Source organism: Mustela erminea, chromosome 16 (genome assembly GCF_009829155.1).
Source record: "Mustela erminea isolate mMusErm1 chromosome 16, mMusErm1.Pri, whole genome shotgun sequence".
Taxonomy (NCBI): Eukaryota; Metazoa; Chordata; class Mammalia; order Carnivora; family Mustelidae; genus Mustela; species Mustela erminea.
The window spans coordinates 82352347-82380130 of NC_045629.1; the positions used below are offsets into that span (position 1 = coordinate 82352347).

At 51.3% G+C, this 27784-nt stretch overlaps 1 protein-coding gene across 17 annotated transcripts in view; it reads right to left on the bottom strand.

Annotated features, from left to right (window-relative positions):
- Positions 1 to 27784, bottom strand: part of PTK2 (protein tyrosine kinase 2) — a 248642-nt gene that overhangs the window by 108826 nt on the left and 112032 nt on the right. For all 17 annotated transcript variants that reach the window (XM_032315953.1, XM_032315950.1, XM_032315952.1 and 14 more), the window contains 3 exons: positions 21902 to 21981; positions 19958 to 20020; positions 6029 to 6083 (listed from right to left, as the gene is read on the bottom strand). In XM_032315953.1, the coding sequence (XP_032171844.1) occupies positions 6029 to 6083; positions 19958 to 20020; positions 21902 to 21981 (198 nt within the window). The remainder of the gene's footprint in view (positions 1 to 6028; positions 6084 to 19957; positions 20021 to 21901; positions 21982 to 27784) is intronic.

A 27784-nucleotide genomic window follows, 5' to 3' on the forward strand; every position in this document is an offset into this window, starting at 1 on the left:
GCCGCCCACCTGAGGTTTCCACAGGACCTCCCACACATCCCAGAGCTGACGGGCCACGAAGAGAACCTGGGATCACCCTCCAGGCTCAGCGCCCCAATCTCGGCTGACCTCCCAGATGCTGAAGAAGCCAGGTAGCAGTCCCGACCCCCCTCTTCCCTACCCGCTCAACCCCGCTATACCCACACGTGCTGCAAGTGCTTCCACAAGAAGCACATGGTGTTCCCTAACGCCTTCCACCATGCCAGCCCCACTCTGGCGTGAACCTCTGCGACAGCCCCCCAGACTACCATCGACTTTCTGGACACACTGTGGCTAGCCGCTCTTTCTAAAACACGAGCTGGATTGCCTCACCCTGCAGCTCCAGCCCCTGGAAGCTCAGCAGATGGAATCATCTCACTGGGCCAGAACTGGGCCTGAGCTGCCTCAGGGCCACAGGGGTCAGGATAAAGGGCGCGGTGGCCAAGAAGGTCCAGCCCCCGAGAGTGGCGGCCAAGTCAGGGGCCGTGTCATCATGGGGCACTGCGGGAGGCTCAGGGAGGGCACGGCTGCTCTCTCGTCTCTGGACGCCCTCTGCTTCTGCAGCAGCCTCACAGAGAAGTTCTATCCCCCCGGCTTACAAATGATGAAATGGAGGCACAGAGACGACCGAGACCCCAAATCTCAGAGCTGCACGGCAGAGACAGGATTGAAGCCCCAGCAGCCTGGTGCCAGGGTCTGCGGTCCCGATGTGAACGTCGCTCCCCCTCCCAGAGGCCGTCAGCTGGGGGCTGAAGCTGGCCGAGTGACCGGGACTTCAGGGGTGCGAGCCCAAGGACAGGGCTCTGGGCAGGCCCTGCGGCCACCCCGCTGTGTCAGTGAGGCCCGGTTAGGGCAGGAGCCCAGCGGCATACACTGGGTGCCTAACAGGTATCTTCAAGGGCTGGGCAGGTCAAGAACAAAGGAAGGACACTGTCCCGTCCCACTGCCCGTCCCCTTCCGTGCAGCACCGAGAACTGCAGCCAGAAGTTCTGGTAGAAGAGAGACGGCGAGAGATGGCGAAATTATGAGAAAGGGGCCGGGTGTGCTCACGAGCCTCACGGGGGCTTGGTTCTTAGTACGGCAAAGCCAATGTCGGTGGTGCGCAGACCGCCTGTTTTCCAGTCTTTTTTTTTTTTTTTAACATTACAAAGCCGGTTATAAAAAAAATAAACTTGCATGTGACAGGTGAGTATGGACATGTGTGTCAAAATAAAACGTGGTACCTTCGAGTCCCCGTGGCTGCCCACTGTCTCGCTGATCCCGTGACACGACTGCGCCCCATCCTGCTTCCCCCCGAGTGTCCTGTCCCTCCACCGGCGGCCAGCAGCAGGACCACGTGGGGCGCAGGGTGGCAACACAAGGCCAGGCCCTGCTGCCCCTCCCGCCCCCCCCCGTCAGGCTTCATGCCCTCAGTGCTCTCTGTGCACAGGACTCTGCCTTCTGACCTTTCCCACCCGCTCGCAAGGCTGTGTCCTGAGGATCAAGGGACACCAGAGTGTGTGACCAGCCCCCACTGCTGCTCCATGCCCTGCACTCAGCACTGACGTGCTGGGAATCTCTGGGAACTTCAGAGTTGCGGGGACAGCAATGAAAGCGGCAACTCTGAATGACGGTTAGCACGGAGGGTGTGAGGCAAATCCCACATGCGTTCCACGCCGCTGACCCTGCGGACACACGCCAGCCTCTGCGGGCTGCTCCTGTGTGCCACCCGGGCATGCGGGCCCAGCCCTGCGCTAAGAACCAGAGGTCTCGGGGAGGACAGCGGCCCTAGGATCCGCTCAGGACTAGTTTCCTGTGCTCACAGAAACGACCCTGGCTCCCGGCAACTACCACGGCCCCTGCTCAGAAGGGAGGACCCACACTTTCCCATGGCCTGGACTTCCACGTTGCCTAAAACCTCCGGTGTCCAGAAAACCCTGCTGTCTGAGAGGAGCCCCAGCTCTGTTTTTCTGAGAAGGATCTTGAGGCCAGAACCGTTTTTTCCCCACAGTCTCAGCGAGGAAACAACTCCACAAGATCTAACGTCCTAGACTCTGCTGACGTGACTCAGTACACTTCCAGGACCGGCTAGAGCAAGCGAGACTATTCCGTATCACTTTCTGGCCTGATTCATAGTTTCAGGTCTCACTATGTGTTTGCCTGGATTTAGGACACAAGGTGTCTACCTGTGAAGGCTGTTCAATTTGAAACCCATCCCTACAAAGAAACTGACCCAGAACGTGATGTTTCTCCAGAGTGGAACAGTGTCACTGGCTTGGTCATCAGAAATTGCTACGTAGCCACCATGAAGAACAAAGTAATCTTACAGTAGTCGCCCAATACTTATCAGATGCTGCTCGCAACACTGAACCTGCGGAGTTTCCCAGAAGTAAAGTTTATATAACATAATGTTAAAGAAAACTTGCAACAAAAGAATAATAGGTGGGAAAATAGTAGTTAAATCCTTTCACCACCCGCCCCCACAATGCATGCAAAGTGTGTTTTAACGGACATCTGACACGTAGCATTGTATCAGTTTCAGGTCCGTAACACAGCGATTCAGTATTTGCACACACTGTGAAACGAGCACCCCAGCAAGTCTAGAGGCCGTCCACCACCTCACATAGTTACCACTTTCATTTTCTGGTGACACAACTTTTAAGACTGATTAAGCTACTTAAGAAGCCAAACATGCTTTACACAATTACACGAGAAAGCAGGTGGGAAGTGAGTTCTGCTGTGCTTCGGTGAGAACCAATCGATGAATCTGTATCCAAACCCTGGTCTCCCGCTTGCCACAAAATCAGCAGCGCCTGAACTCAGAACACTGCTGCTCTTTACTCAGTTCAGGGCAAGCTCGCTTGAGTTCCCCACGGTTGGCACCTCCCGTTCTGCTCTAGCGGAAGCCCCGGTGCCCAGGCCCAATCACTGCCCGTCCCCAGCCGCCCCAGCCCTGCCTGCTTCCAGCGTGTTCTCCACGCTGCCGCCAGCTCAAGCTGACAGCCGTACAGGGAGCAGGCCCACAGCCCACCATGAGAGCCGCCCTCACACCAGAGTCAGTGGCAGCAGCAGGACAGCGAGGACAACCATTGGGACAGATCCGAGGGACACAAGGGGCCTGGAGGGACGAGTCTGGTCAGGGAAGGGGGCTCATGTGCGGCGGGGCGGGTGCGGAGCAGCAAGCGTGCGGGACTCTGGGAGCTGCTCTCCCGAGCAGGACCTCCTTCCGTGGCGCCCCTCCTACACGGCTCCCCACTAACTCGACTCATCTCCCAGTTGCTCTGCAAGCTGTCCACTCGGTCATCTGAGTGAGGTGCGCCGAACGTCACCGAGTGCCAGGCACCATGTCAAACACGGTGCTCGTGGTGGAGAACACAGCAGGCGTCATAGGGACCCTCGGGATGTTAAAATACGGTAGAGGCAGGCAGACAAAATGCAGACAGGGAAGTAACTGTGAATCGGGATTTGAGAAGGTGAAGATGAAGGCCCTGAGCAGAGTCCTGAGAGGAGGACGGAGCTCCAGCGGTGCTGGGTGCTGAGGACACTGGGCGAGGGCGTGGGGGAGCCCAGGTCTGGGGGAGCCGGCCGTCGGGACGGGGTGCTGGGGGAGGCTCAGGCCCGTCCCCTCGCAGACCTCCCCGGGTGCTGAGGGTCACCTGGGCTACACCTGCACCAGGGTATCTGCGACCCCTGGGTGGGGGCCCCCTGTTTTGAGTATGAGCACCCTTTTTCAATGTAGAGCAATCTGTTGGGGCTCCCAAGAGACTGCAGGAACTGAGGCCGCCTTGGGCTCACACCTGAGAGCAGCTCAGGTCCCGACAGAACACAGCCATTTTCACATACTTTGCTGCTTTTTAATTTCACACTGGCTAGTGCACTTTTCTGTTAGGTGAAATGTTGATTTGCTAAAGAACGGTGTCTTCCCCCTGTGTGGCTGCCTCCTCCCCACCCCGCCTGCTAACACACTGCAGACTCGGGCCCAAGAGCATCCCTTCCAATCGAGGGCTGTCTGCCTAGACCTTCTCAGCACCACAGCAGGACTCTCCAGGTCGAAGCGAGCCCACACCCAACAGCCCCCTGGAAGGCACCATCTCGCCATGGTGGAGCCACTGTTTGAAGCCTCGCCTCCAAACATCCCGGATTTCTCCTCCAACCCCTCCCACCACACCAAACTTCACTAACTTCACTTAAAGCTCTCTGTCCTCTGCCTGCCACCGTGGGCCACCTCACTCAGGGCAATGGTCTGTGAACTTGCTGTCCCACCCGCCGCCGCCGGGCCTGGCCTTGATCACCTGCTTGGAGGGCCCTGCACGACCGGTTCCCCACTGGCTCACTACAGCCTCCGGGGAGCAGATCAGGAAACATGGATGGGAATGAAACAGCAGGAGCAACACTGACAACGGGCCTGAAACATCGCAGAAGAGCATGCGTCTCCTCTGCTCCTCCTGACTGTTCACCACATCTGCAGAGTACTGTAAAACACACGCTTCGGGATCTGCTTCACATTTTTAGATCGCTGAGAAGCTATGCGAGCAAGGCAGGCCCTTCCCACCTCCTCCCTGACGCTCCAGCAAGCAGCACGCAGAGGCCTGCGCACATGGCCTGTGTCACAGACTGCGTTTGGGAAATTGTACCAACACTCGGACCCAGTAACGGGCAGTGGGACACAGTGGACAACCCGTACGGAACAAGCAGCAGCAGCATGATGACCAAGAAACTCTTGCGGAGAAATGACTAATGCAGGGGCGCCTGGGGGCGCAGACGGTGAAGCCTGTCTTTGGCTCTGGTCATGATTCTAGGGTCCTGGGATCGAACCCAAAGCTGGGCGGCCTGCTCAGAGGGACTCTGCTTGTCCCTCTCTCTCTGCCCCTCCCCCGACTTGTGCACTCTTTCTCTCTTGTAAATAAATAAAATCTTAAAAATAAATAAGTGATTAATGCAATAAAAACCGCTCGACTTGGCATTTTATCATTGTAGGTAAGCAGCTCAGTCCTCCTCCTCTTCACGCCACGTAACTCTTAGCAAGTTTGGTGTTCGTTGTTCTCAGACTTTGTATTTACAAATTCATTCATTCCTGTATGAAGCCCAAGGGTTAGAAACTGGTTTCATCCCTACTTTACACGTGTGGAAACTAAAATAGAGTAAAATCACGTAACTTGGCCAAAAACGCCACGCAGTTCACAGTGATGAAGTCGGAATTTTCACCGAGGCAGCGTGGCCTCAGAGCTGGTCTTGCGGACCGACAGGCTGGCCCTCTCGCAACACTCACGCCCGCCTGCTCGGACGGCCTGCTGTGCGGCTGTTCCAGGACAGAACACCACCTCTGTGACACAGCGCTAAGAGCCACCATTCACATGTAAACCGTAGTGGTACAGATGCCGTGGTAGGTGACATACATACACTGATCTGTCAAACAGTCACCCCGACCCTACAAAATGCAGTTTTCTTCATTGTGGACATAAGAAACGGGCCCAAGACCATGAGGCTCCTAAATGGCAAAGGTCCCACGAGCCGGACTCTATTCCGACCGAAGCCTACGCCCTCCCTCCACACTCGAACGTCTCACCATGTGCTCTGAATTGGCGGGAAACCCTGCCTCAGAGCCCCAGGGCATCCCTCCCCTGCGGTTCCCTCTGCAGGGAGGGAGAGGACGCGACGCTCTGCAGAAGTTCGAGAAGAGAGATCTTTACAGCGCACGTACATGTTCACATGCGTGAGCAGACACACACACGACGACCTCACCTACGTGTCTCAACATTCATGAGACCATAAAGACGTAGGTGACAAGGCCTACTGTGTGTGCAGCTTTCTTAGTCTTGTACTTAGCTGAGCGTCACACGTGACAGCAAGTGAAACCGTGACTTTGTAGGACAGAGCTGTGTACACGAAAGTCTACTTACTATTAACAGAGTATAAGAACCACCAGCCTTTTTACATTGTAACTTTTACACATAAGAGAGAAAACCATACACCACAGGGAAGTATTTACATAACGTGGCCATCTGAGTGCGATAAAGCAAATTCTAATTACCTTGACAGAATCCAGTAAACTCCTAGGAAAAAATCGCTTCAAACCAACATCTTTTCTGAAACATAAAAAGAAGCGTATTAACAAATAACACCACCAAATCAATTAATATAATGACATTGTTGCAAGAACATAAATGCAATGTAAGTTATTTCTCCTGCTGTGTGTTATTTAGGAAGGAAGGAAGTCAAATAAGGCTCCATTCTGCCAGCACAGTCAGGGAAGGGGCGGGACAGATCATCTTCTAGATATGAACAGAAAACATTAATACAAGTTGCTTTTAGTAGAACATCTTTTTCCTACTTAACCCTCACTGTTGAAAATCGCTCCACAACTGGGTCTCCTGGCAGACGGCAGTGTCTGCGCAGACACTGCCTGAAGCTTTGCCTTATCAACACCGGTTCAAACTTGGTGACATCATATTTGTGGACAAAGCAGACGGACTAGAGTAGGAAAAGGTGTGGAATAAACCATGGAAGCTTAAAAAAAGTTCCTTAAATTAATCCTAAAAGTTGACTATTCTCTTTAAGTAATCTTTTTTTGACTAAGGGATTCATTCACCAAACCAAAGTTTATCATCTCAGTTTCACATAAGAAGCAAAAAGCAAGAAGTTAGATTATTTGCCTAAAGTCAGAAAGCTGAGTGTGGGAAGGTCGGAAGTTCCGGTAATTTTCTTTAGATTAGGCTACAGGATTGACCCTTATGATCATGGGCCTCAAAACACTCCGCCAAGAAGACAGACTGGAAAGACCAGCTCCTTCCTTTTCTGCTCCCTTTGGTCCCGAGTGTGCCAGGATTTTTGGTCACTAGATGGCCCTCGTGTGCTAGTAAAATCGAACCAGCCTCTGCAGCCACCAGGCAATGTGGGGAGACCCGCGGAGGAAGAACAGAATCGAGGAGGAGAAAACTAAATACAGGTATCTCTTCGGAATTACATAAGGAAACTGTAAGCTGAACAGAAAATATTTTTAAAAATACAAAAGGGATGACTTCCTTACCCACGACTATAAGTTAGCTGGCATTACAAACGAAACCACAGATGTCACACGGAGTTTGAAGGGTTGATCCCACATCCAAACATCTCAACCACGTATTCTATAATCTATTAGTCAATGCTCCCTAAATCCAAAATTGGTCCCAGTTCCCACTCTTTTTCATTGCTATTATGTTCACGACACGCTTCTGAAATTCGTTCTCGACTTCCAGGACATACGGTTTCCTGGTTCTACCCACCAGTGAATTCATACAACCCTGGTTTTCCATTTCTTTTTCTAACCACTTTGCTTTGTAACTTCCCTTCCTTACCTTTCCAGACCAGCAGCATCTACTGTGAAAGATGTGTGAAAGAGGTGTGAAACCCTACTGTGAAAGGGTGTGAAAGAGGAAGAAAAGTTCCCCCAGCGTCTGCCCTTTCCGGCTGCCTCCTAGACAGGGACTTTGCCTTTAAGGGTTCGGGTGCTAGCCACTATGGGAAGCAGCACAATAAGGATAAAAGAGAAAAAAGCCTGGGATTTTCAGGCATTGTTCCTGAGCACTGTCTCCCCTCCTTTCCTTTCTGGGCAACCGTCTGTACTGAAAGCATTTTCCACACGGAGAGCTCTGGGCTGGAGTCTTCGCGGGGCCGCAGGATGCATCTGGCTCCCAGTAAACACCTATGAAGCCGAGGTTTTCTCTTTGTAAACCGGGAACACTAGATCCTGCCGCAAGCCAGGAGTGGGATGAAGCAAGAGTGTTAAGTCCCGACAACTCTTTCCTCCGGAAATACCGTAGGGCAGGGCCCTCCTGTCCCGGAGAGTCTGGGCCTCCTGACGGACTCCCCACTGTCTGAGCAGCGGGAGGCGAGACTGTTTTCCACCATGAGCAGAATATGCGGTGGGGCTGGGGGAGGATAAAACCGGGCGAGCAGGAGGGAGGGAGGAAGGCCGGCAGATGCCCAGGGAAGCGGTGGGGGGAGGGCAGGCAGCAGAGGAAGTGAGAAAGGCAGAGATCAGACCTGCGGACACCAGGCCATGTGTGAGCGAGCGGACCCGTGCACTGCGAGCGGAAGGCCGGGGGCACGTTCTGTTTCAGGTGGGAGCGCAAGCCAGGTGGGCGTGGCCTCCTGGTGGGGATTTCGAGGAGGCAGTGGGCCACCAGTCTCTGGATGGGCGGACGACCAGGGCAGGGGATGTTCTCTTCCTGACTGAGAACAGCGTCACCGTTAGTCAAACAGGTAATGCATCTACTTTTCTTAGAGCCAAGCGGAAAGCACAGAATTTACCACACTCATTTCTGTCACAAATGGGGAAATTACAGATGGACCCAAAGGGTTGTATGTTTCATGGAAAGTGAGAGAGGGCATACTTCTTCGTGAAAATGAAGCCTATTTCTAGGTGTTACTTTTATTTCCACGATGAAGACAGCTCTGTCTAAGAAAAAGAATAAAAAGCTAAGGTCAACAGATGCTACAGTTTCGCTTTTCCAATTATTTTTGAGCAATGGATTTGTAACACTTGTCTGTGTGTTAGACCTCTTTTAAACGTGACACCTGGGGCACCTGGGTGGCTCAGCCAGGTAAGCATCTGCCTTCCGTTCAGGTCACGATCTCAAGGTAAGGGTCCAGCCCCGTCTAGGGCTCCCTGCTCAGTAGGGGGTCTGCTTCTCCCTCTCTCTGCCCTCCTGCCTCCGCTTGGGGGTCTGCTTCTCCCTCTCTCTCTGCCCCTCCTGCCTCCACTTGTGTTTCCTCTTGCTCACTCTGTTCTCTCTAATAAGTTTTTAAAATCTTTAAAAAATGTGACAGATGGCAAGTGAGAAACTAAAAACAAGGCTGAAGTACACAAAATATCAGAAAAATTCAAGAACACATCCCCGTTAATTTAATCAGGAAGCCAATCTACTTTGGGCTTCGTGGTGGAGGACACTGAGGGTCCCCGAGCAGCACCTCGGGTGCCACGCTCAGTTTTAGGGAGACGACCAAATTTACACCCTCTGCTAGTACCCAGCAGGGACAGGCAGCCTGTCCCGCTGTGACAGTGCTACCGGGTGACGGTGTGTACTCTGATGTGCACCAGAAGAGCTTTTAGCTTCCTGTGCCGTCCAACTCACCTGAGCCCAGACTCTGCACTCATGTGAGGCAAGGTGAGTCAGACAGTGCGTACTGGCTGGAGGTTTCAGAGCCACCGGCCTTTATTACAAGGTAACCCATTCTGTACAAACAATTGTCAAGGGGTAGATCCCGAGTTCCTGTAAATGCACTGGACAGGAAACTAGCTACGTGAAACTCTTAGAATACTGCCAAACCCCAATTCCCAAACTCAAGCATTAGGCTGCTCGACTCCCATACGCGCTCCGAGGAGATGTGCACACCCGCGCACAACCAACAGGACGTGACCATCAGGTCAGAGCCATACTGTTCACTGCAGCGATCCTGGGAAGCCGTATGTGCTTAAGGCAGCTACACTCGATCGAAGAATCTAGCTCCCTGTGGTGGTGGCCAAATGTCAGGGGCTCTGCGGCCACACATGGGGGAGCAGCTGCCACGCATGCCAGGGCAAAGAGGACGTTCCCGCCGCAGTGGGCCACTGCACTGGGCGGCAGGCACCCTGACTCTCCAGGGCTCGGGGCCAGGCGCCGAGGGCTCCCCGGTGAGCGCAGGGGTGAGCAGGACGGACGGACGCTGGGCTCAGCTGCCCACCCGGCGCACTGGGCACAGGACGCAGCATCCCAACCTCTGGAACAGAGCCCCGCAGTCGGGAGGAGGGCGGCCCAGGACCACGTGGCAGCGGCAGGTAGCAGACCTTGCAGGACGGAGCTGGGAGTCACACCAGCAGCCTTCAGCCGGGACTGCCTGTCCCTGGACAGCAGGGAGCTTCTGGGGACTCCCCTTCCAACTTTTCTCTCAGGGCTGGCAGAAAGGGTTTCTATCCTTTGGTCTCTAAACTTCAAATTATTCTGATGTGAAGCTTCAAAGAAAGCAAGGCTGCCCCTCATCTGCCTCCTCACACCAGGCCCCACGCTGGGTGACGGGGCAGGACACTCCCCACACGCCCCCTTTCCTCAGGGGAGACACGGGGTCAACAACCACTCCCAGAGGTGCTGTCAGACAACGGGGCTCCGGAACCCACACGTCTGCTCGTTGAGACTCGGGGTTTCTGAAGCTTGACATGATCGCTGTGATCAATGGTAACCAGAGTCCTCTTAATTAACGTTTACTTTACCTCTGTCCTTCCCAGGAACTATCTGAACCACTGCTGACCGATGAGGACAGCGTTAAGCTCCAAGCTCTGCCCCACAGGCTCCAGGCTGACCCCCCCACCCCCCGCTCCCAGGCCTTGCCCCTCTGCAGCCCGCCCCCCACAGACAGCCGTCCCAGTAAGAAAACACGCTCCCGCCCCCCCGCAGGCGGCACTGCTTGCCCCCTGCAGCCTCTCCCTGACACCCAGGCTCTACCATACAGAGGACGAACGTTCCGGAGTACCCTGGCTGCTGCCTGCAGACTCCCAGCCTGCAGCCCTGCCCCGCACACGTGCACCCAAGTCCACAGGCCCCAACACAGCAGGCTGGGAGACCGGAGTGTGTTGGAAGCTTCACAGTAAGTCGATTCTCAAGTCAGAGATGAATTTATTTCCCCTTTGGCACCACTTCTGAGAAGACCCTGGTCTTGTCTGCTGGCTCTGGGTGACTAATACTCTGCGGACATAATTCCTCAAAGATTTAAAGCCCAGGCCAAAGAGCAACCACAACTGATGTGAAAACACAACTAAAATCTGCATTTCCTACAGCATCCCTTCTCACCCTTACCCCGAAGGCGGAGTATCTTTAACATAAAAATACCACTGAGATATTAGCCTCTAAAATGCCTTAAGCCTCTTAAAAACTGATAAATATGGAAGTTCTCTAACCGCAGTACAGACTGCTGTCCATTTCCGAATGGCAGGCTCTCCGCCCTCCCGGGTAGTAAGAAGCTGTCTTCTGGCCTGGCAGAGCCCTGCGGTCCTCTCCTGTAGCCAGCCGTGACCACGTGACTACGACTCGGCCATGTCCCTCGAAGGGAAATACTACGTATACAGCTGTGTCCTTGCGGGGAGGGGAGAGAGAGAGGGCGCCCACTTCCTCCTCCTCTGGGAGGCTGGAAGGTCCACCAGCCACCGTAGGTCACGGGAGGAAGGGGCCATGCTACGGACGCAAGGAGGGCGGGACGAGAGAGGAACAGTGCCCGCGAGGGCCTGTCCTGTACGGAAGAGGAATGACCTCTGACCTAACGGTTAAGCTACTGCCGATTCAGGCCAAAGCCGTCAGCACCTTCCTTTATGTACGGCAGGTAACCACAGAAAGCGCTAGACTGCGACTAGAAGACAATGTAACTAACCTCAGATCATTTTAAATCATGCATTTTTTTCTTCTTCAAGAAATACCCATCGCTGTAACACCACACGAACGTCAGACGCGGCTCGGCGATGGAAACAGCGGGAGGCCCCCCAGTCCGCGCCGTGGACGGTCGCAGCAGAAAACGGACATGAGCACACAAACAACTACAGAGGACTGCATCACGTGCAAAGATGATGAAAAACACATTTCTTCAAAGAGCAAACCACGTAACAAGGAAATGAGCAGAACTGGAAGGTGAAGTAACTCATGTAACTTCACAACACAAGTCAGTGGTTTAAACAAGAATCAGCGGAATGTAAAATTCTTCCTTCAACGGGATCACAGCTTCTTTTGGTTAATCTGTCTTTGTCACGATGCAGTTGTTAGCTTGAGTATGAATCATTTTTCCTAAAACCTCTGAGCGGACTCCTGCGGCAGGTGCCTTCCTCCCCTGCCCGGCCTCTGCTCACAAAGGCGCACGCAGAGTCTCACCCACCGGCCTGCCACTCTGCTCCTGGAGGCGCGCACCCTCGGGAGGCCGCGCTCTGGGGCCGGGGCTGGGGCGTCTTCGCCACACGTCTCCCCTTTGCCTACAGAGAAGGCACACTGGTTCTACGGACGGTGAAAGACATGGACGGATTAGCTCTTTAGTTTAGAGAAAAACTACAGAAGTCCCTCCAAAGGGCTTTCCCCGTTCGTAGAAGCGGCCCAGTTATCTCCAGTGTGACTCAAAAGAGTTATTCAGAAACAGTAAAGTTGAAGGGGCATCCCTCATTAGGCTATAAATAACCAAGACTGTCTTTAAGTTTTCTGACAAAAACTAGGCAATCCTGCGGACTATTTCACAATTTTTCTCCTGACTGTCAGGGAAAAAGAGAAGCCTAAAATAAACTAATAGGAAACAAGTGATACTCTGGATTTGTGTAGAATTCTTTTCTTTACCAGAAAATATACACCTTTCTAAGTGGCCCCAAGTTACTAACAACGCTCAGTAGCAAAGAGAAATGTTGAGGCCCTGGAGGACCCGGGCTGCCAGGTCCCTGGGGCAGGAGGCCCGGAGTCCGCTCAGCCGGGCGACCCGCTTAGTGGGCACAGGTGTAAAGCCCTGGCACCAGCCTTCCCAACAGCGGTGTGCAAAGGCAGAACCGAAGGAACAGCTCCACGAATTTTTTTTTTTTAAAGATTTTATTTATTTATTTATTTATTTGACAGACAGAGATCACAAACAGGCAGAGAGGCAGGCAGAGAGAGAGAGAGGAGGAAGCAGGCTCCCTGCTGAGCAGAGAGCCCGATGTGGGGCTCGATCCCAGGACCCTGGGATCATGACCTGAGCCGAAGGCAGAGGCTTTAACCCACTGAGCCACCCAGGTGCCCCTCCACGAATTTTTAAAGTACTAAGAAACTACCATGATGAGTCAAGAATTGTTCATGCAGTAAAGCTACCTTTCAAGATGTCAGAATCTGAACTTTACTACCAAACGTACAATACAAAAGAATTTCTAAATAATATACCGTAAGAGAAAGGGAAGCTGACACCAGAAGGCAGGCTGAGCGACGAGACTGTTCACGCAGCACGGAGACAAGCAGGCAGACCTGTGTGCCTGGCATGGCCCACGCCGAGTGCTGGGGGTCAGGAGCCCTGGGACCCCCGGCCATGGGCACCCACTCTGGGGTTCTGGACGGGACACCGTCTGAAGGCGTGTATGGGGGGATGGGCCTGGACCCAACAGAGGCTGCAGCTGTGCCATTCACTGCAGCTCTCCACCAAGTCCCTGGGGAGCCCTGCTTGCCCAAGCTCGGTCCACCAGCTCTGACTCAAGCCACCTGGAGGCTTGTGTGGTCAGAGGAGGAGCCAACGGACACACTCCTGGCACATCACACACACAAGCACGCGACAAAAGGCTATTGGGAAGAGCAGATCACATCCCCAGAAATGAACTTGGAATTGAAAAGTATCAATGGTGAAATGAAACATGAGCTATGAGGTAGGACGGAGACTACTTAGGAGGGAATGAAGGGCTCAGAGGGCAAATCTAGAGAACGACACAGACACCATCACAGGGAGAAATGGATGGAAAATACGAACCAGGGTAAGAGCCACAGAGGTCCAAGTGCTGACAATTCCAGGGCTGACGGCACATACACTTTCCAGATGAAATACACGGATCCAAGCTGGGTCATGAACAAAATGCAAGCAGGAGGCACGAGCGAGATGGGAAGAGCAACGCAGCGGTCTAAAGGGACAGAGTGACCGCAGAGAAGCAGCCGCACCGAAGGCGATCTCTCGAGCGTGGAGCAAGTACAGCGTCTGAAGGCAAAGGAGGGGGAGGGTGGTCTGAGGCAGACACAGGGACGCGCGAGAGGTGAAGCGGTGTCTGTGCTGCCGAATCGACCGTGTCTGCGTGAGGTTACGATAACAACATCTAACACGCAGGGCTGAAATAAACACAGAACCAGCACACGGCGGAACGGCGTGCGAGCCGGAAGGACGTACGGGGAGGGTGTCCCGAAGAGCGGAAGACAACGTTAAGATCTCAACTTGGTTAAGTTAATACAGAGGGTTCAAGTGGAAGTGTAACTAGTAAAAGAACAGAAATAGTTTATACATTTCCAAATCATGAGACAAGAAGATTTAGAATAAGAAAACCCACTAAGAAATACACAGTAGAAGAGAAAAAAGAAAAAAAATCCACACACACACACACACACGCAGACATCCCCTCCCCCAAAAAACAAAGTTTTTGGGAAAAAAAAATGACAACAAAAATAAAGACAACACAAGTCAGTCCAAATATATTGTTTATCCTAATAAATACGAATGTATTAAATCTACCATTTAGAAGAAACACGTTCTGGGTTTGTGGAATCCGGCTCTATGATGCTTGTAAGAGACACGTGTAAAAGTTTAAGGATGTAATAAATTGGGAATTAACAGAAGAAAAGTAACAAAGGAAAGAACAGAAGAAGTAATACAAGGAGAGAAAATGAAAGCCGGGTCAGTGCTAACCTCCAGAAGGCAAAGTGAACTTCGGGACGAGAAGTGCCCCCAAAACAAGGAAGTGTGTGTGGTTAGGCAGCCTGAGGGTAACTGAATAATGACATGAGGTTCAAGTAACCAAGAAGATAAAAACTCTTTGTGTTTCTAGGGAAAAAAAACCCAAATACAGAGCAAACACGAACTGACCCACAGGAGGGAATGGGTCCAGCCACTCTCACAGAGGGAGACACACACCTTCTCACTTAATGACATGTCAAGAGACAAAGTACCACGAAAGGCAGACGTTAACCAGCCTGAAGAGAAAGTGCATTTTTAAACCACGCTGAAACACTCATAGAAACCAGTCGCGGAAGCGAACACGGCAGAATGTTCCCCGAAGAGTTCAGGGGGCAGGCGGGTACACGTACACTCACGACACGGATCTCTCAACGTTCTCTGCGTCTGAATGTTTTTATAGTCCGTTACTGGAGGGAAATGGTCTTACACCAGCCCATTAAGACGGTCTCCACAAAAGCCAAACAAGCTGTTAGCATAGACCACCACTACCAAGAAAACCTTTGAAGAAATATCTGCATCTTTGGAGATGAAAAAATAGAAATAACTCCACAAAAGTTTGAGAACAAACAGGTCTTGAAACTCTTTTTTATTTATTTTTTTTGAAGATTTTATTTATTTATTTGACAGACAGAGATCACAAGTAGGCAGAGAGGCAGGCAGAGAGAGAGGAGAAAGCAGGCTCCTTGCTGAGCAGAGAGCCCGATGCGGGGCTCGATCCCAGGACCCTGGGATCATGACCTGAGCTGAAGGCAGAGGCTTTAACCCACTGAGCCACCAGGAGCCCCAGGTCTTGAAACTCTTAACTAAAATGAAAATAACTAGCAGATTTTACTACATTAAAAAAAAAAAAAATGACATGAAAGAAAGAACAAGTCCTAGGTGATGATGGGCCGTATAATCACAGCGGACAAAGACCAATTGGGAAGAACATACAGAACAAATACGACAAACATAGTTAATATGACAAAAACCTCTTAATATTAATAAGGAAAAACATAAATAGGTGTAAAAACTTTAAAAAAATACAGCCAAATTTAAAAAAGGAATCTGTATGGCAGCCCACATACGGGCAGGTCTTCAATATCAACAGTAATCAAGGGAAAGCAAACAAAACAAGCTGCCATTTATTGGTCACCAGGCAAGAACGCACAAGGAAACATGGTGACGCCACCTCGTGCTGTCACAGGCCAGAGCGTCCCCGCGCGGACCGGTGACGTGCAGCACGCCCCCCGACCTGACGGCGGCCACGCGCTCGCTCAGTGCCAACGGCTCCCCGAACCAGGCCGACGGGAGGCGGCGGGCTGCAGGCTCACAGACACGAGGTCCCGCCGAGCCCGGCGCGTGCGCACACGTGGAAAGAGGGGAGGGCCGCAGGGCTGCGTCTGCGGCCAGTGCGGCTGAAGGCGGCGAGCACAGACCCATGGGAGTCCGTCTTACCGGACGAGTCTGTCCCAGTTTTCTCAGCTGGAATGTATTACTACCTTGTAAACGAATGAAAATGATTGAAAAGGCTCAAGACTGAGTTAACAGGTGAACTCTGACATTCCTTTATATGCTTTTCTCTTACGAACACTACGAAGTAACGCTACACAGTTTGGTTTTCAGTGCGAGGGACAAGCGCTCCTCTGGACCTGATCACAAGGGGAACGAGGGCGGAGGCCCATCAGGGCCCGCACTGCGTCCGGCTCTCGATGCGGTCGCCTCCCTGACCCCGCACACCGAGGCAGGCATGGGCACCGCCCTCACTCTGTGGCCCTGGAAGCACACACTGGGAACGGGACACAGTGGAGGAAGGACCCACACCAGACACTCTGCGGCGAGAGGACAGGCACACAACATCCGCGGCTACACGGAAGCCCTGCCGGGGGGTGGGGGGCATGGAGAACGGGCAGGTCGACCCAGCACAGACCCAGGGTCGACCCGGGACCGTGAGCCTCTTAAACCCACTTCTTTTCCTTCTCTCGCTTGTCTGCCTGACTTACACAGCACACCTGTACGAGAACACACAACCGCCTCCAGACTGCACGTAACTCAGCCTGCCCCCCACACCCGCCGAGAGGGCGCGATGGCACCACCCTGCACCCATTTCTCCCATAATACGCCCCCCCCCGTGCACAGTAACCCCCACATTCTCCACTTCACTGACCCCCACCCATTAGTGCCTGGGTCTGTCCTCTGCCCCCCACCTCCTAGCCCATCGCCTCAATTTCTGTATTCCCTAGAAATAAGCCAATTTTACACCAATTCTGATGCAGTCCTTGTCTTTCACTTCAAACAGATCTTTTCTTTTTTAATTAAATGTATTAATGTTTTTAAGTAGATTCCACACCCAGCGTGAGGCTCCAACTCACGACCCAGAGATCGACAGCAGCAGCTCTAGCAACTGAGCCAGCCGGGGCCCCTCGTTGCAAACAGAGCTTAACCTGAAAACTCCTCTCTCCAAACATACCCCCCACCCCCACCCCGAAGGATCCCTGCTTCTGTCCTGCTGCCACAAACACGTCAGTGCGTGGCACATGAGGGTTTCATTTGGGCCCCTGCTGTGTCCCTTTATAGTATCTACCGCACGCCTGGCTCCTTCCACCCCGTGACACCGCAGCTCCTGCTGTGGCCTTGCAGGGACAGGGCAGGATACAGTTCACGGCAACAGGACAGGCTTTCACGGTGACCCAAAGGACGCCAACAGATTTCTGGCGTCCTGTCGCTAACTGCCAGGTGACGTATCACCCAGGTCTTTCTCAGACTTCACGGAACAGCCCACCACGGGGGCTGGAACTCTCGAGATTGTCACCCCTATCTCCCCACTGGCTGTTCACCTCCATTCCCAGATCATTTCTCTTTAAATGGAGACAGACTATTGTAGCATAGTCTCAGCTGTCCAGAGATGCTGGAAACGTAGTAGAGAGGCCCACGGGTGCCCCACGCCCAGGTCCACTCCCGCTCCCAGTCCCTATCACGCATGGCACATCAGCCACAATTCCTACCGCAACACTGACTTGTTATTAGAAACAGTCTGTATTTCATTCAAATTTCGTTACTTTTTCTACATCATTTTTGGTTCAGAATCCAACTTCGTCATCAGGCTCCACAGGCTCTTCTTGGCTCCATCAGCTTCTCAGGTTTTCCTGGTTTTGGACCATCTTGACAGTTTGAAGGTGGTATTTTGAATAATGTCCCTCGACTAGGAATTATCTGTGCTTCCACATGATGAGACTGGGGTTACGGGTACAGGAGAGGAAGCCACCAGAGGTGAAGTGGCCATGTGTGGCCTGTCACTGCTTGAGGCCGACCTTGCTCGTCTAGCTCAGGTGGTGTCGGCCGGGTTTCTTCACTGCCTGCTGACTCCCTCCCCCAATGCCGTCCTGTACAGGTCTCCAAGTACAGCCCATCCTTTAAGGTGGGATTTTAAGCTCTGCCCCCTTCATGGTCACAGCTACATAAATCACTTCGAATTCTTCTGTAGGGGAGATCTGTCACTTCTCACGTGTTCGCTCATGTGTACGAGGAGGGCCTCCGGGTATCTGCTCTACGCTCCGGGTTCTAATCTAAAACTACTCGCTCACTTTGTAGCTCAAATGATTCCAGCTTTAGGCACTTCAGGTGCTCTCGCCCCATGCTGACCGAGCACTTCCTCCCTTCTGGCACCAAGATGCACAGGCCCCTCCTGTACCCCCTTCCCCCCCACCCCCAGCCATCAGGCATTTTCCAAAGGAGCCCTGGTTCCTTTCACTGATGAACGACATTAGAAACCAGGCACGGGGGACCAGGGAAGATTTTAATGCTACTGGTATAAGCGATTTTAAAACATAAAATAGATCCACATTTCTCCTTCCTTTTCATTGCAAAAACATGCACGTTCCCTCAGAACTGAAAATCAACAGGCTCCAACAACTTCTCCAGCTCCCCATCTAACAGAAACTCTTCCTGTGAGCGGAATCCCTGGTGGCCCAGGACAGAACCCAAGTCTCAGCAGCCAGCCGGCCCACAGCCCCCAGCTCCTCACACCACTGTCCTGTTGCGGATGGCTGAGGAGTCAGCCACGGCCAAGGACCAGAGGCTCCTGGAGAGCAGTGGGCTGTTGCTGACATGGCCTTCACAATGCATGGATGGTTTGTTAGCTGCTACCTGAACTTCCGTGTCTCTGTGCCTTCAAAGTCTCATCCCTCTTCCCCGGTAGCTCCCCCCACCTGCCCACATGCTTTCTTCGAGACTTGGGGAGACCTCATCCCCCCGTGAAATCACCTTGAACATCGAGAACCGTGCTCCCGACAGCCCCCCGCCCCCAGGCTCCTCTACTTCAGCCCCTGGGCACACTGTTCTACAGCCCTGCTCACCCAGCTGAGTCTCCCTGCTCGCTGGAAGCTTCCTGAGGGTGAGCGTTTTGGATTATTAATATCTGAATGCCCAGCACTCGGCTGCCAGCGGCTAGGCACACGCTCAGTAACGTCCATTAAGTGAACTAATGAGTAAAGAAACCAATGGACAAAGGAACAGATAATTGACCAAATAACCAAACAGGTAAAACTCCTCCTGTTATCCTGAGCCTCCATTTGAACTGAGGACAAGGCCAGCGTCACCCGAGATAAGATCTTTAACGATCTCCTCCATGCCGATGACACGCGTCCGAGCACCGAGTCCGGCAGGTGACGAAAGCGAAGGTAGTGAAGAGAATCTATGCCCCAGTGAGTGCTGGCGGTTTCTGTCTCGGAGGTTCGTGGCTTCCCAACTTTGACACCATCCTCTGAAGGGCAGGACTCGTTTCACGGAACGTGACTCCGGTGCGATCTGCAGCCAAAGCTGCTCCCACAGCAGAGTGGTGACGGGGACCTTTTACTTTATTTCCCGTTTACACCTCCCAAACACCACCAGGAGTTCAGAAATAGTACAGCCAGAAAAGGTAAGCGTTGGCCAGATGTGCCACTATTCCTAAGGAGACTACAGCGGACCTTTACTGGGACTTAAAGATCAACTCTCTTTTGCTGCATGAATCATCAAAACGATGCAGTACAGAACTTCCGCCTCCCCAGACATAAGCTCCAGCATGCTGATATGCGCTGATAAGACAACCTGATGGCAAACTCTATTACACAAACCAATTCCATGATCCGAAAAATTTTGTTTTTCTAAACATCCTGTTCCATAAGCAACAAGTGATTCACTTATCTCCACCCGTGGAAACCCTACAGCACCGTGGACAGGAAATGTGAGGAGGAACTAACTCGGCAGTTCTGCATCCGATGCCAACTGGAAGAGAGACCTCCTCCCGACACGACTGAAGCTGGAGACGGCAGTCCGTGCTGACGCCACACGATCAGCCCAAAGGCGCTCGCCAACAAGGGAAAACGTCTGCACGCACGGTTACTGTCGTTGGAATTCTTTGCTTATAAAAACTTTCCTTCATCCAGATGCGACTGTTCTAGAAATGGCAGCGTTTTGGGTCTGGGATTTAACTTTAGGCAAACTAACACCCACGGCCTGAAGGCTGGCCTACTGCTTGGCACGCAGTACGGCTGGGGCGGGGGGTACTTACTCCAACACTTCGTAGTTGGACTTCTTCTCCAGCGCGTTGCCTCGCATCTCCCAGTACGAGCGCCTAAAACCAGGGAAGACACACATTCACACACACGTGTAAGGGGCGTCTGCACTGCTCAGCGGACACGGCGCTGCGGCTCGGCCACAGACACCCTGCTGTGCTGTAATGCACATGAACCCGACCCCAAGCAGTGACTCCCAAGCCCCTGGGAGGCAGCGAGCAGTGAACACAGGCTCCGTCCTACTGGACGAGCTTGCTTTCTCCTTGAGTGTGAATCAGGTGTGGCTCTGTGAGGACGAGACAGACTCCAGGTGTAAGGAGCTTAGCTACGACTGCTGGCCGCTGTGCTCGTCTCTCGGTGGGAGCCTGCACGAGCAGGATGGCCGTGGGAACAGGCGAGCAGCAAGTACACTGACTCCTGCAGGGCCACCTGTCACCAAGGGCAAGTGCACGGACGTGTGACAGAATCATTAGGACAGGCTGTGCAGGGAGGAGGCAGGCTCCGGCCCGGGCAGTGCTGTCCACCCCTCTGAATGTACATCGTCTAGCCTTCCCCCGCACTCCACACGACCCAGTCAAGCCAAGTCGGGCCCCGCGGGAGCCAGCTCCTCTCTCTACAGAACCTGCCACGCGTGTGCCGGATTCTCTCTGCACACACACGGTACCTGGCAGAAGGACACCTCCGGCTGGAGCTGCTTTGGGACACACAGGTAGGACACGTCGTCTCAAGTCACGTAGCAGGAGGACCAGACTCCGTTTCAAACCTGTCTCTAATACTATAAATACTGGCTTTGCTTTTTAAATTTGTTTGGCTTTTTCTTTGGTCTACTCAAAATGCAAGTAGTAGATTTAGATGAAAAACTACAGAGGGCCCCCGATGGGTCCCTCAGTTTGGTTTTCTTACTTTCTCCCCATGCGGGGACCGGGGGGTGAAGGAGGGGCCTGCAGGGGGAGGCTGCACCGTCCGGCTTCTCCTGCAGCCCTTCACTTCACAGTGAAGTCAGGGACACTGCATGGGACAGAGAGAGGGATACACACAGCACGCGAGGCCCGTGTGGGGAGGAGCAGGAAAGGTACCGAGAACCCAGGGTGGTCCCAGTGCCTCTCGCCCAACACCGCGTGCTTTCTGACCCCACCTCCAGATAAGCCCGCGAGGGATGACTTCCGTTACTGGGAAACAGAAGTAAGGCTGAACGTGAATTTTACTGAGTTGAGAATGACACCCTAACTGCCCTCGGGTCCTTGTAGGGTCGGGTATGTAACAGCCTCATGCAGTATAAAAAACTGTGACCTTGGGGGGAAATTCTAACTGTTCCGAGCATACATAATCAAACTGTGGCTAGCTTAACCAACTCATCTTAAACTAGAGCCCAGAGTAAATTTTAATTGAAATCACACCTGAAAAAGGTAAAATACTCTTCTATTCAAAATTAAAATGCTAGCATAGAAGATAACATATGACACATGGTGACAAATAGTAACAGAATTAAGAACGATATTCTCAGATTTCCATTTCCCATAACCCGGCAACATGGCAGCCACTAGCTGTATGTGGCTATTTACGCTTCCATTTAAATGGTGTGCACTAGCGCGTTTAACTCCATGGTACCCAGGTGCGCGGCTAGCACCTGGGACCCCAGTGACACAGGTCACTTCCATGACCCCCAGGAGACTACTGAGGAGCGCTTTCAGACCTGATCACACATGTGCACGCTCATCAATCATTCCAGCTCTAAATGCAATGAAATACCATTTTAAAAGATCCTAAGATTTCTAAAAGTTACACTGACAAACCTAATTTAAAATCTCCAATTTTTACTCAAATTTTATTCAGTATTTGATGAATAATCTTTATGAGGAAAAGGAAAATACTTGGGTAATTTCCCAAACTAAAGTACACCTCAGAGCAGCCAAGCCCTCAACGCCCAGTTAGCACCTTACCGGATTTCCAGACAGCCCAGCTTCAGAGCAATGTCCTGGTCCACGCGGTCAGCCACCTCTGACATGTAGTCGCTCTTGACCTGCAACAGAAGAATGGGGAGACAGTGCTGCGTTAGCAGGGCACGCGCAGAGTCGCTCATTCCACGACTGCTTCCGGGATATCGCTCACATCCACCAGACACTGGGCCAATAATTGTACTAGACGTTGGATATAAAAATGAGTAACACCAAAAACAGCTATGGAAATAAAATGGACTTCCTGGGAACGCATCTAATCCAAGAGCACTTAAACTTCAAGAAGCAACGTCACCTGAATCGCAAGCGGCTTTAGACACTGCACCCCACGCTGTCACAAGGGAAAGCAGGAAGATCTCCAGTTCCAAGCGAATCCTCAGTGGATGTCTTTTCTCAACTCAAACTACAGTCCCCCCAGCATTCTTTGGACCCCCATGGCAAGGGCAAAGAAAATTTACATATTTCCAAACCCGTGTAACTCTGCAACTAACACGTCCCACCTCACCACCCCGAATGTGAGTAATCTGCAAGGTCACAACACGCGTAAAATCCAATAAAACAAGGAGATTCTTGGAATGGGCACCGACGGGTGTTACAAGTGACTGATGACTCACTAAATTCTACCTCTGAAACTAGTAAGGCCCTTTATGTTAATTAAATTGAATTTGAATCGGAAAAAAAGAGAAGAATCCAGAAGAAGTCCACAAGCACCTTCTGAGGAACAGCTGTGCTCGGTGATGGTGAGTGGCGCGCTGCCGGCTGACCTGAGAGCATGTGACCAGAAGAATACACTTCCCGAGACAAAACACAGCAGACCTCCTTCTCAAGCAGCATTAAGGGAGCAACACGACCTGGCCACAGGGAGCGCCACTCTGAGCCACAGTTGGGGGCTGTGGCCGCTCCCGAGGGGGTCCGTTATTCCCCACAGCAGCACTGTACCACGAAGACCACACTCCACTCCTACAGTACAATTTCGGCAATACAACATTTCATGCAAACCTCTCTTGTCCCGTATTATGGAAGTACTTCAAACACCCTGGATCTTGTCTCTTAGTGCTCAAATCTGAAGTATTTACTCTCGGGCCCTTCACAGATAAGGCGTGATAACCTCTGCCCTAGAACAAAATTCCAAAGACCCTGCTCTTCAGCTACTACCTCCAAGCTGTCAGCTCACTTGCTGAAAAGACTTCTAACCCCCAATAAACTCCGTTGACCTTACACCACATATGTCATCATCGTGACCTTCCCCTACAAAGACCCCCGACCTCCCAGTCTCTCATTAGCCCTTTATTTTAACTGCCTGACAAAAGCAGCACCGGCGGAAACAAGCCGGCCACCTCCCCGCGCTGACTGCTGGCCGACTAGAGAAACCCGAGTGTAGGACGAGCTCTGCTCAGGCCGGACCGCCCGTGGCCGGCTGAACTGCCCCGCCGCTCGGCAGCGCTGGCCTAGGAAGTTTGCCAACCCACTGACCCACACTTCCTCCCGCCCATTCACCACCCTCTCCCCACCGTGAGCGGGAGAGCCTTCAGAAGGGAATAGCCTCTCCAGCGCACCAAGAGGCTACACCCAACGCGCACTGTACTTGCCGACTCACTCCTTTGTCTTGAGGAGGAGCCACGACCATGGCCATGGGCAACCCCATGCTATTTCTGATCTCAACATGTCCTCTCAAAACCTTGGCCTTATTTTCTGCATTAGCACCTAGACCTGGCTGTTAATAACACTGGTTAACAGAATGAGTGGGCAAATGAATGAACGAATAAAGTCTTCAAATTGGGGTCTGGGTATCTCTGCAAATATCACTTTCCACATACGTAAGCAACAGTAACTTCTACTGTTTACACATATTAGGTATTTACGACTGACTCAGTGGATCTGATTTACTCAATCCACTAAATTAAGTAAAAAGCTTTAATCCTAGAATCATTTTGTTTATACTTTAACTGGCCCTTTCTCCTATATAGCAAAAAATAGATAGAAACGTCAAAGCTAAGCTTTGCATCCTAAGTAGGTTTATTACCGCACACAAAAATAAAGGCACAAGAGGTACAATAAGACATGTATTTCCATGAGTCAGAGAAACAGCACGGTTGTTCTGACTGAACCAGTCGATCTTAGTTCACCATTCGGTTAGGACTTCAAAGAAACCACAGCAGAATATCAATTACCTGCTGAGTAAAATTCGTCATTACAAAATTATCTTAAAGATTAATTACAATTTTTAAGCACGTTTCACAGGTGGGAAAACGTAATCACATACTTTATTTCATTCATCAAAACCGAATGCACACTAGTTGCAAAAATGCACAGAGAGGAAATGACAACTTAATTCCTGTAGAAAACCCCATCATGAACATGACCTGAAAGCTCTAGGCGTTGTTCTCCTAGATCAACAGTGCACTTCTCTCGGCGCACGGTGCCGTGTCCCCACGGCCTGAAATGATCTGTGTGCCCTGCAGAGTGGACTGACCCCACACAAAGCCACCCAACAGACCCTTGGCTCCCCGCATCCCTACCCCAAGCCCTGGGCAGCCTGTGTCTGCAGAAGCACAGACGGCAAACCCCATCCACACATGACGCTCTCCGAAACCACCACGAACGTTCACAGACTGAAGCTGTGCTCAGGCGTCTTTCTTTAGGACTCGGAGTTCAACTACACTCCATGTTCATTTCTCTGATAAGACACTTCTGACTGCCTCTCATCTCCTACTGACTTCCAGAGGAACTCACTGCCTTTCGTCTGTGAAATAAATGCAATTTATTGAGCATTTAAGTATATGTGGATAAAACTGCTTCAAGTAAGCACACCGCGCTCCCTGGCCGCAGACCTACGTGTATGTGACGTGTCCTGGAGTTTGCAGCACCACCGTGAGAGGACAGCACCGTCGCCCTCAACTTAAAGGCTTAGAACAAGGAGCGCCTGGGTGTCTCAGTGCGTTAAGGCCTCTGCCTTCGGCTTGGGTTGTGGTCCCAGGGTCCTGGGATCAAGACCTGTGTCGGGCTCTCTGCTCAACCGGGAGCCTGCTTCCCCCTCTCTGTCTGCCTACTGCTCTGCCTACTTGTGATCTCTGTCTGTCAAATGAATAAATAAATTCTTTAAAAAAAAAAAAAAAAAGGCCTAGAACAAGCCTAGAGAGAATGAGGGTGACAGCAGAGGGGCTGCCTGTTATTCAAGGAGCGCCTGCCAGGGCCGAGGCCCCGCGCTGTCACAGATGTCGTTTGCAATCTTTACAACAAGTCTTCAAGGCAGGGGTTAGTCGTCCCATTTTACACAGAAAGATCAGGGAAGTCAGGTCACCCGCGGTCACACAGCGAGTGTCGTAAGAGTGAGGACTCAAGCACCACTTGGCCGACCCTACGGCGTGTGGCTGTATCTCCTGCAAACTCTCCCACAGCAAAGACCACAATCTTCCTCCATGGGAAGACGACGCAGGGTGGGTGAAGAACACATCCTGCCCCCCGCCACCCGCAGGGGCTCACGAAATGACTTCCCACAACCCGCCTGCTTCGCCTGACATCATGTCGCAGTCTCTCTTTGTGCCACAGATAGCTACTGTGCACTGTTCTCAAGTGCAGCACGGGAGCACGCATCTTCTAAGAGAAGACCTCTGAGAGCTGGTGTTCGGTTTGCTTGCTGTTAAAGATTTTATTTATTTGTTTCAGAGAGAGAGAGAGTGCGAGCAGGGGAGGGCTGCAGGGGAGAGAGAACCCCACGCTCCACGCTGAGCACACAGCCCGACGTGGGGCCACCTCACAACCCTGAGATCACACCCCACACCAAAACCAAGAGTCTGCGCTGACCATCTGAGCCGCCAGGAGTCCTGTGTTTGGTTTTTCAAATTAATCTGCATCCATGTTGATGTCAATTTCCTACTTCAAGAAACACCGTGTGTTTGGACGTCCTTCTGTGGCAAGAACTGTTTATATTCATGAGGTTTTTTCTTCTTACTCTGTGAGAGAATCAAACAACCCAAGTTCTATAAATCCTCCTAGTGAGTGACTAAGCTTTAAGGCTGGTTCTGGGGGTCCCACGCCCAGAGTGATCCTACCAGTGTGAGAGTCTGTTCAAGTCCATGAGGTGGGCTGAAGGCAAATGTATAATGCCTTCCCGTTTCTAAAGTCTTTCATACAGAGGGATGACCAAGAAATGTGTCGAACAGAGCAAGTGTGCAAGGTTTACCTACATCCTCAATACCATGAGTACTTCTTGAAGTATACAGAAGTGACAAAAGAAGAAGAAAGGTCCATTACTCAATCTATCAAATAAGTACAGAAAATACACCTTCGAATAAGCCAGACTTGGACCCATATGTATTTTACCTTTTTGGGGGAAAAATGACAACTGACAATTCCCACACTGAAAATGTCAGGTATTCAAGATGGCATGGTACTGGCACGAAAACACACATAGACCAACAGAACAGAGTAGAGAGTCCAGATACGGACCCTCAACTCTATGGTCAAATAGATCTTCAACACAGCAGGAGAAAATATCCTGTGGAAAAAAGACAGTCTCTTTAATAAATGGTGCTGGAAAAATTGGACAGCTACGTATAGAAGAATGAAACGTGACCATTCTCTTACACTGTACACTAAGATAAACTCGAAATGGAAAAAAGACCTCCACATGAGGCAAGAATCCATCAGAATCCTAGAGGAGAACATAGGCAGTAACCTCTTCGACATCGGCCACAGCAACTTCTTTCAAGGCCTGTCTCCAAAGGCAAAGGAAACAAAAGCAAAAATGAACTTTTAGGACTTCCTCAAGATCAACAGCTTCTGCACAGCAAAGGAAACAGTCAACAAAACAAAGAGGCAACCCACGGAATGGGAGAAGATATTCAAAAATGACACTACAGACAAAGGGCTGATATCCAAGATCTATAAAGAACTCCTCAAACTCAACACACACAAAACAGATAATCATGTCAAAAAATGGGCAGAAGACATGAACAGACACTTCTCCAAAGAAGACATACAAATGGCTAACAGACACATGAAAAAATGTTCATCATCACTAGCCATGAGGGAGATCCAAATCAAAACCACATTGAGATACCACCTTATACCAGTTAGAATGGCCAAAATTAGCAAGACAGGAAACAATGTGTACTGGAAAGGATGTGGAGAAAGGGGAACCCTCTTACACTGTTGGTGGGAATGCAAGTTGGTGCGGCCACTTTGGAGAACAGTGTGGAGATTCCTTAAGAAATTAAAAACAGAGCTTCCCTATGGCCCTGCAATTGCACTACTGGGTATTTACCCCAAAGATACAGATGTAGTGAAAAGAAGGGCCCTCTGCATCCCAATGTTTATAGCAGCAATGGCCACGGTCGCCAAACTGTGGAAAGAACCAAGATCCCCTTCAACGGACGAATGGATAAGGAAGATGTGGTCCATATACACTATGGAATATTACACAGCCATCAGAAAGGATGAATACCCAACTTTTGTAGCAACATGGACAGGACTGGAGGAGATTATGCTGAGTGAAATAAGTCAAGCAGAGAGAGTCAATTATCATAAGGTTTCACTTACTTATGGAGAATAAGGAATAATACGGAGGACATTAGGAGAAGGAAAAGAAAAGTGAATTGGGGGAAATTGGAGGGGGAGAGGAAGCATGAGATACTGTGGACTCTGAGAAACAAACTGAGGGTTTTGGAGTGGGGGGTGGGGGGATGGGTAAGCCTGGTAGTGGGTATTAAGGAGGGCATGTATTACAAGGAGTACTAGGTGTGGTGCATAAACAATGAATCTTGGAACACTGAAAAAGTAAAATTAAATTAAAATGTTAAAAAAAAGTCAGGTATTAAAAGAATAAAAAATTTTAAAAATCTCCCACATGGAGCTGCCATTTCAAAA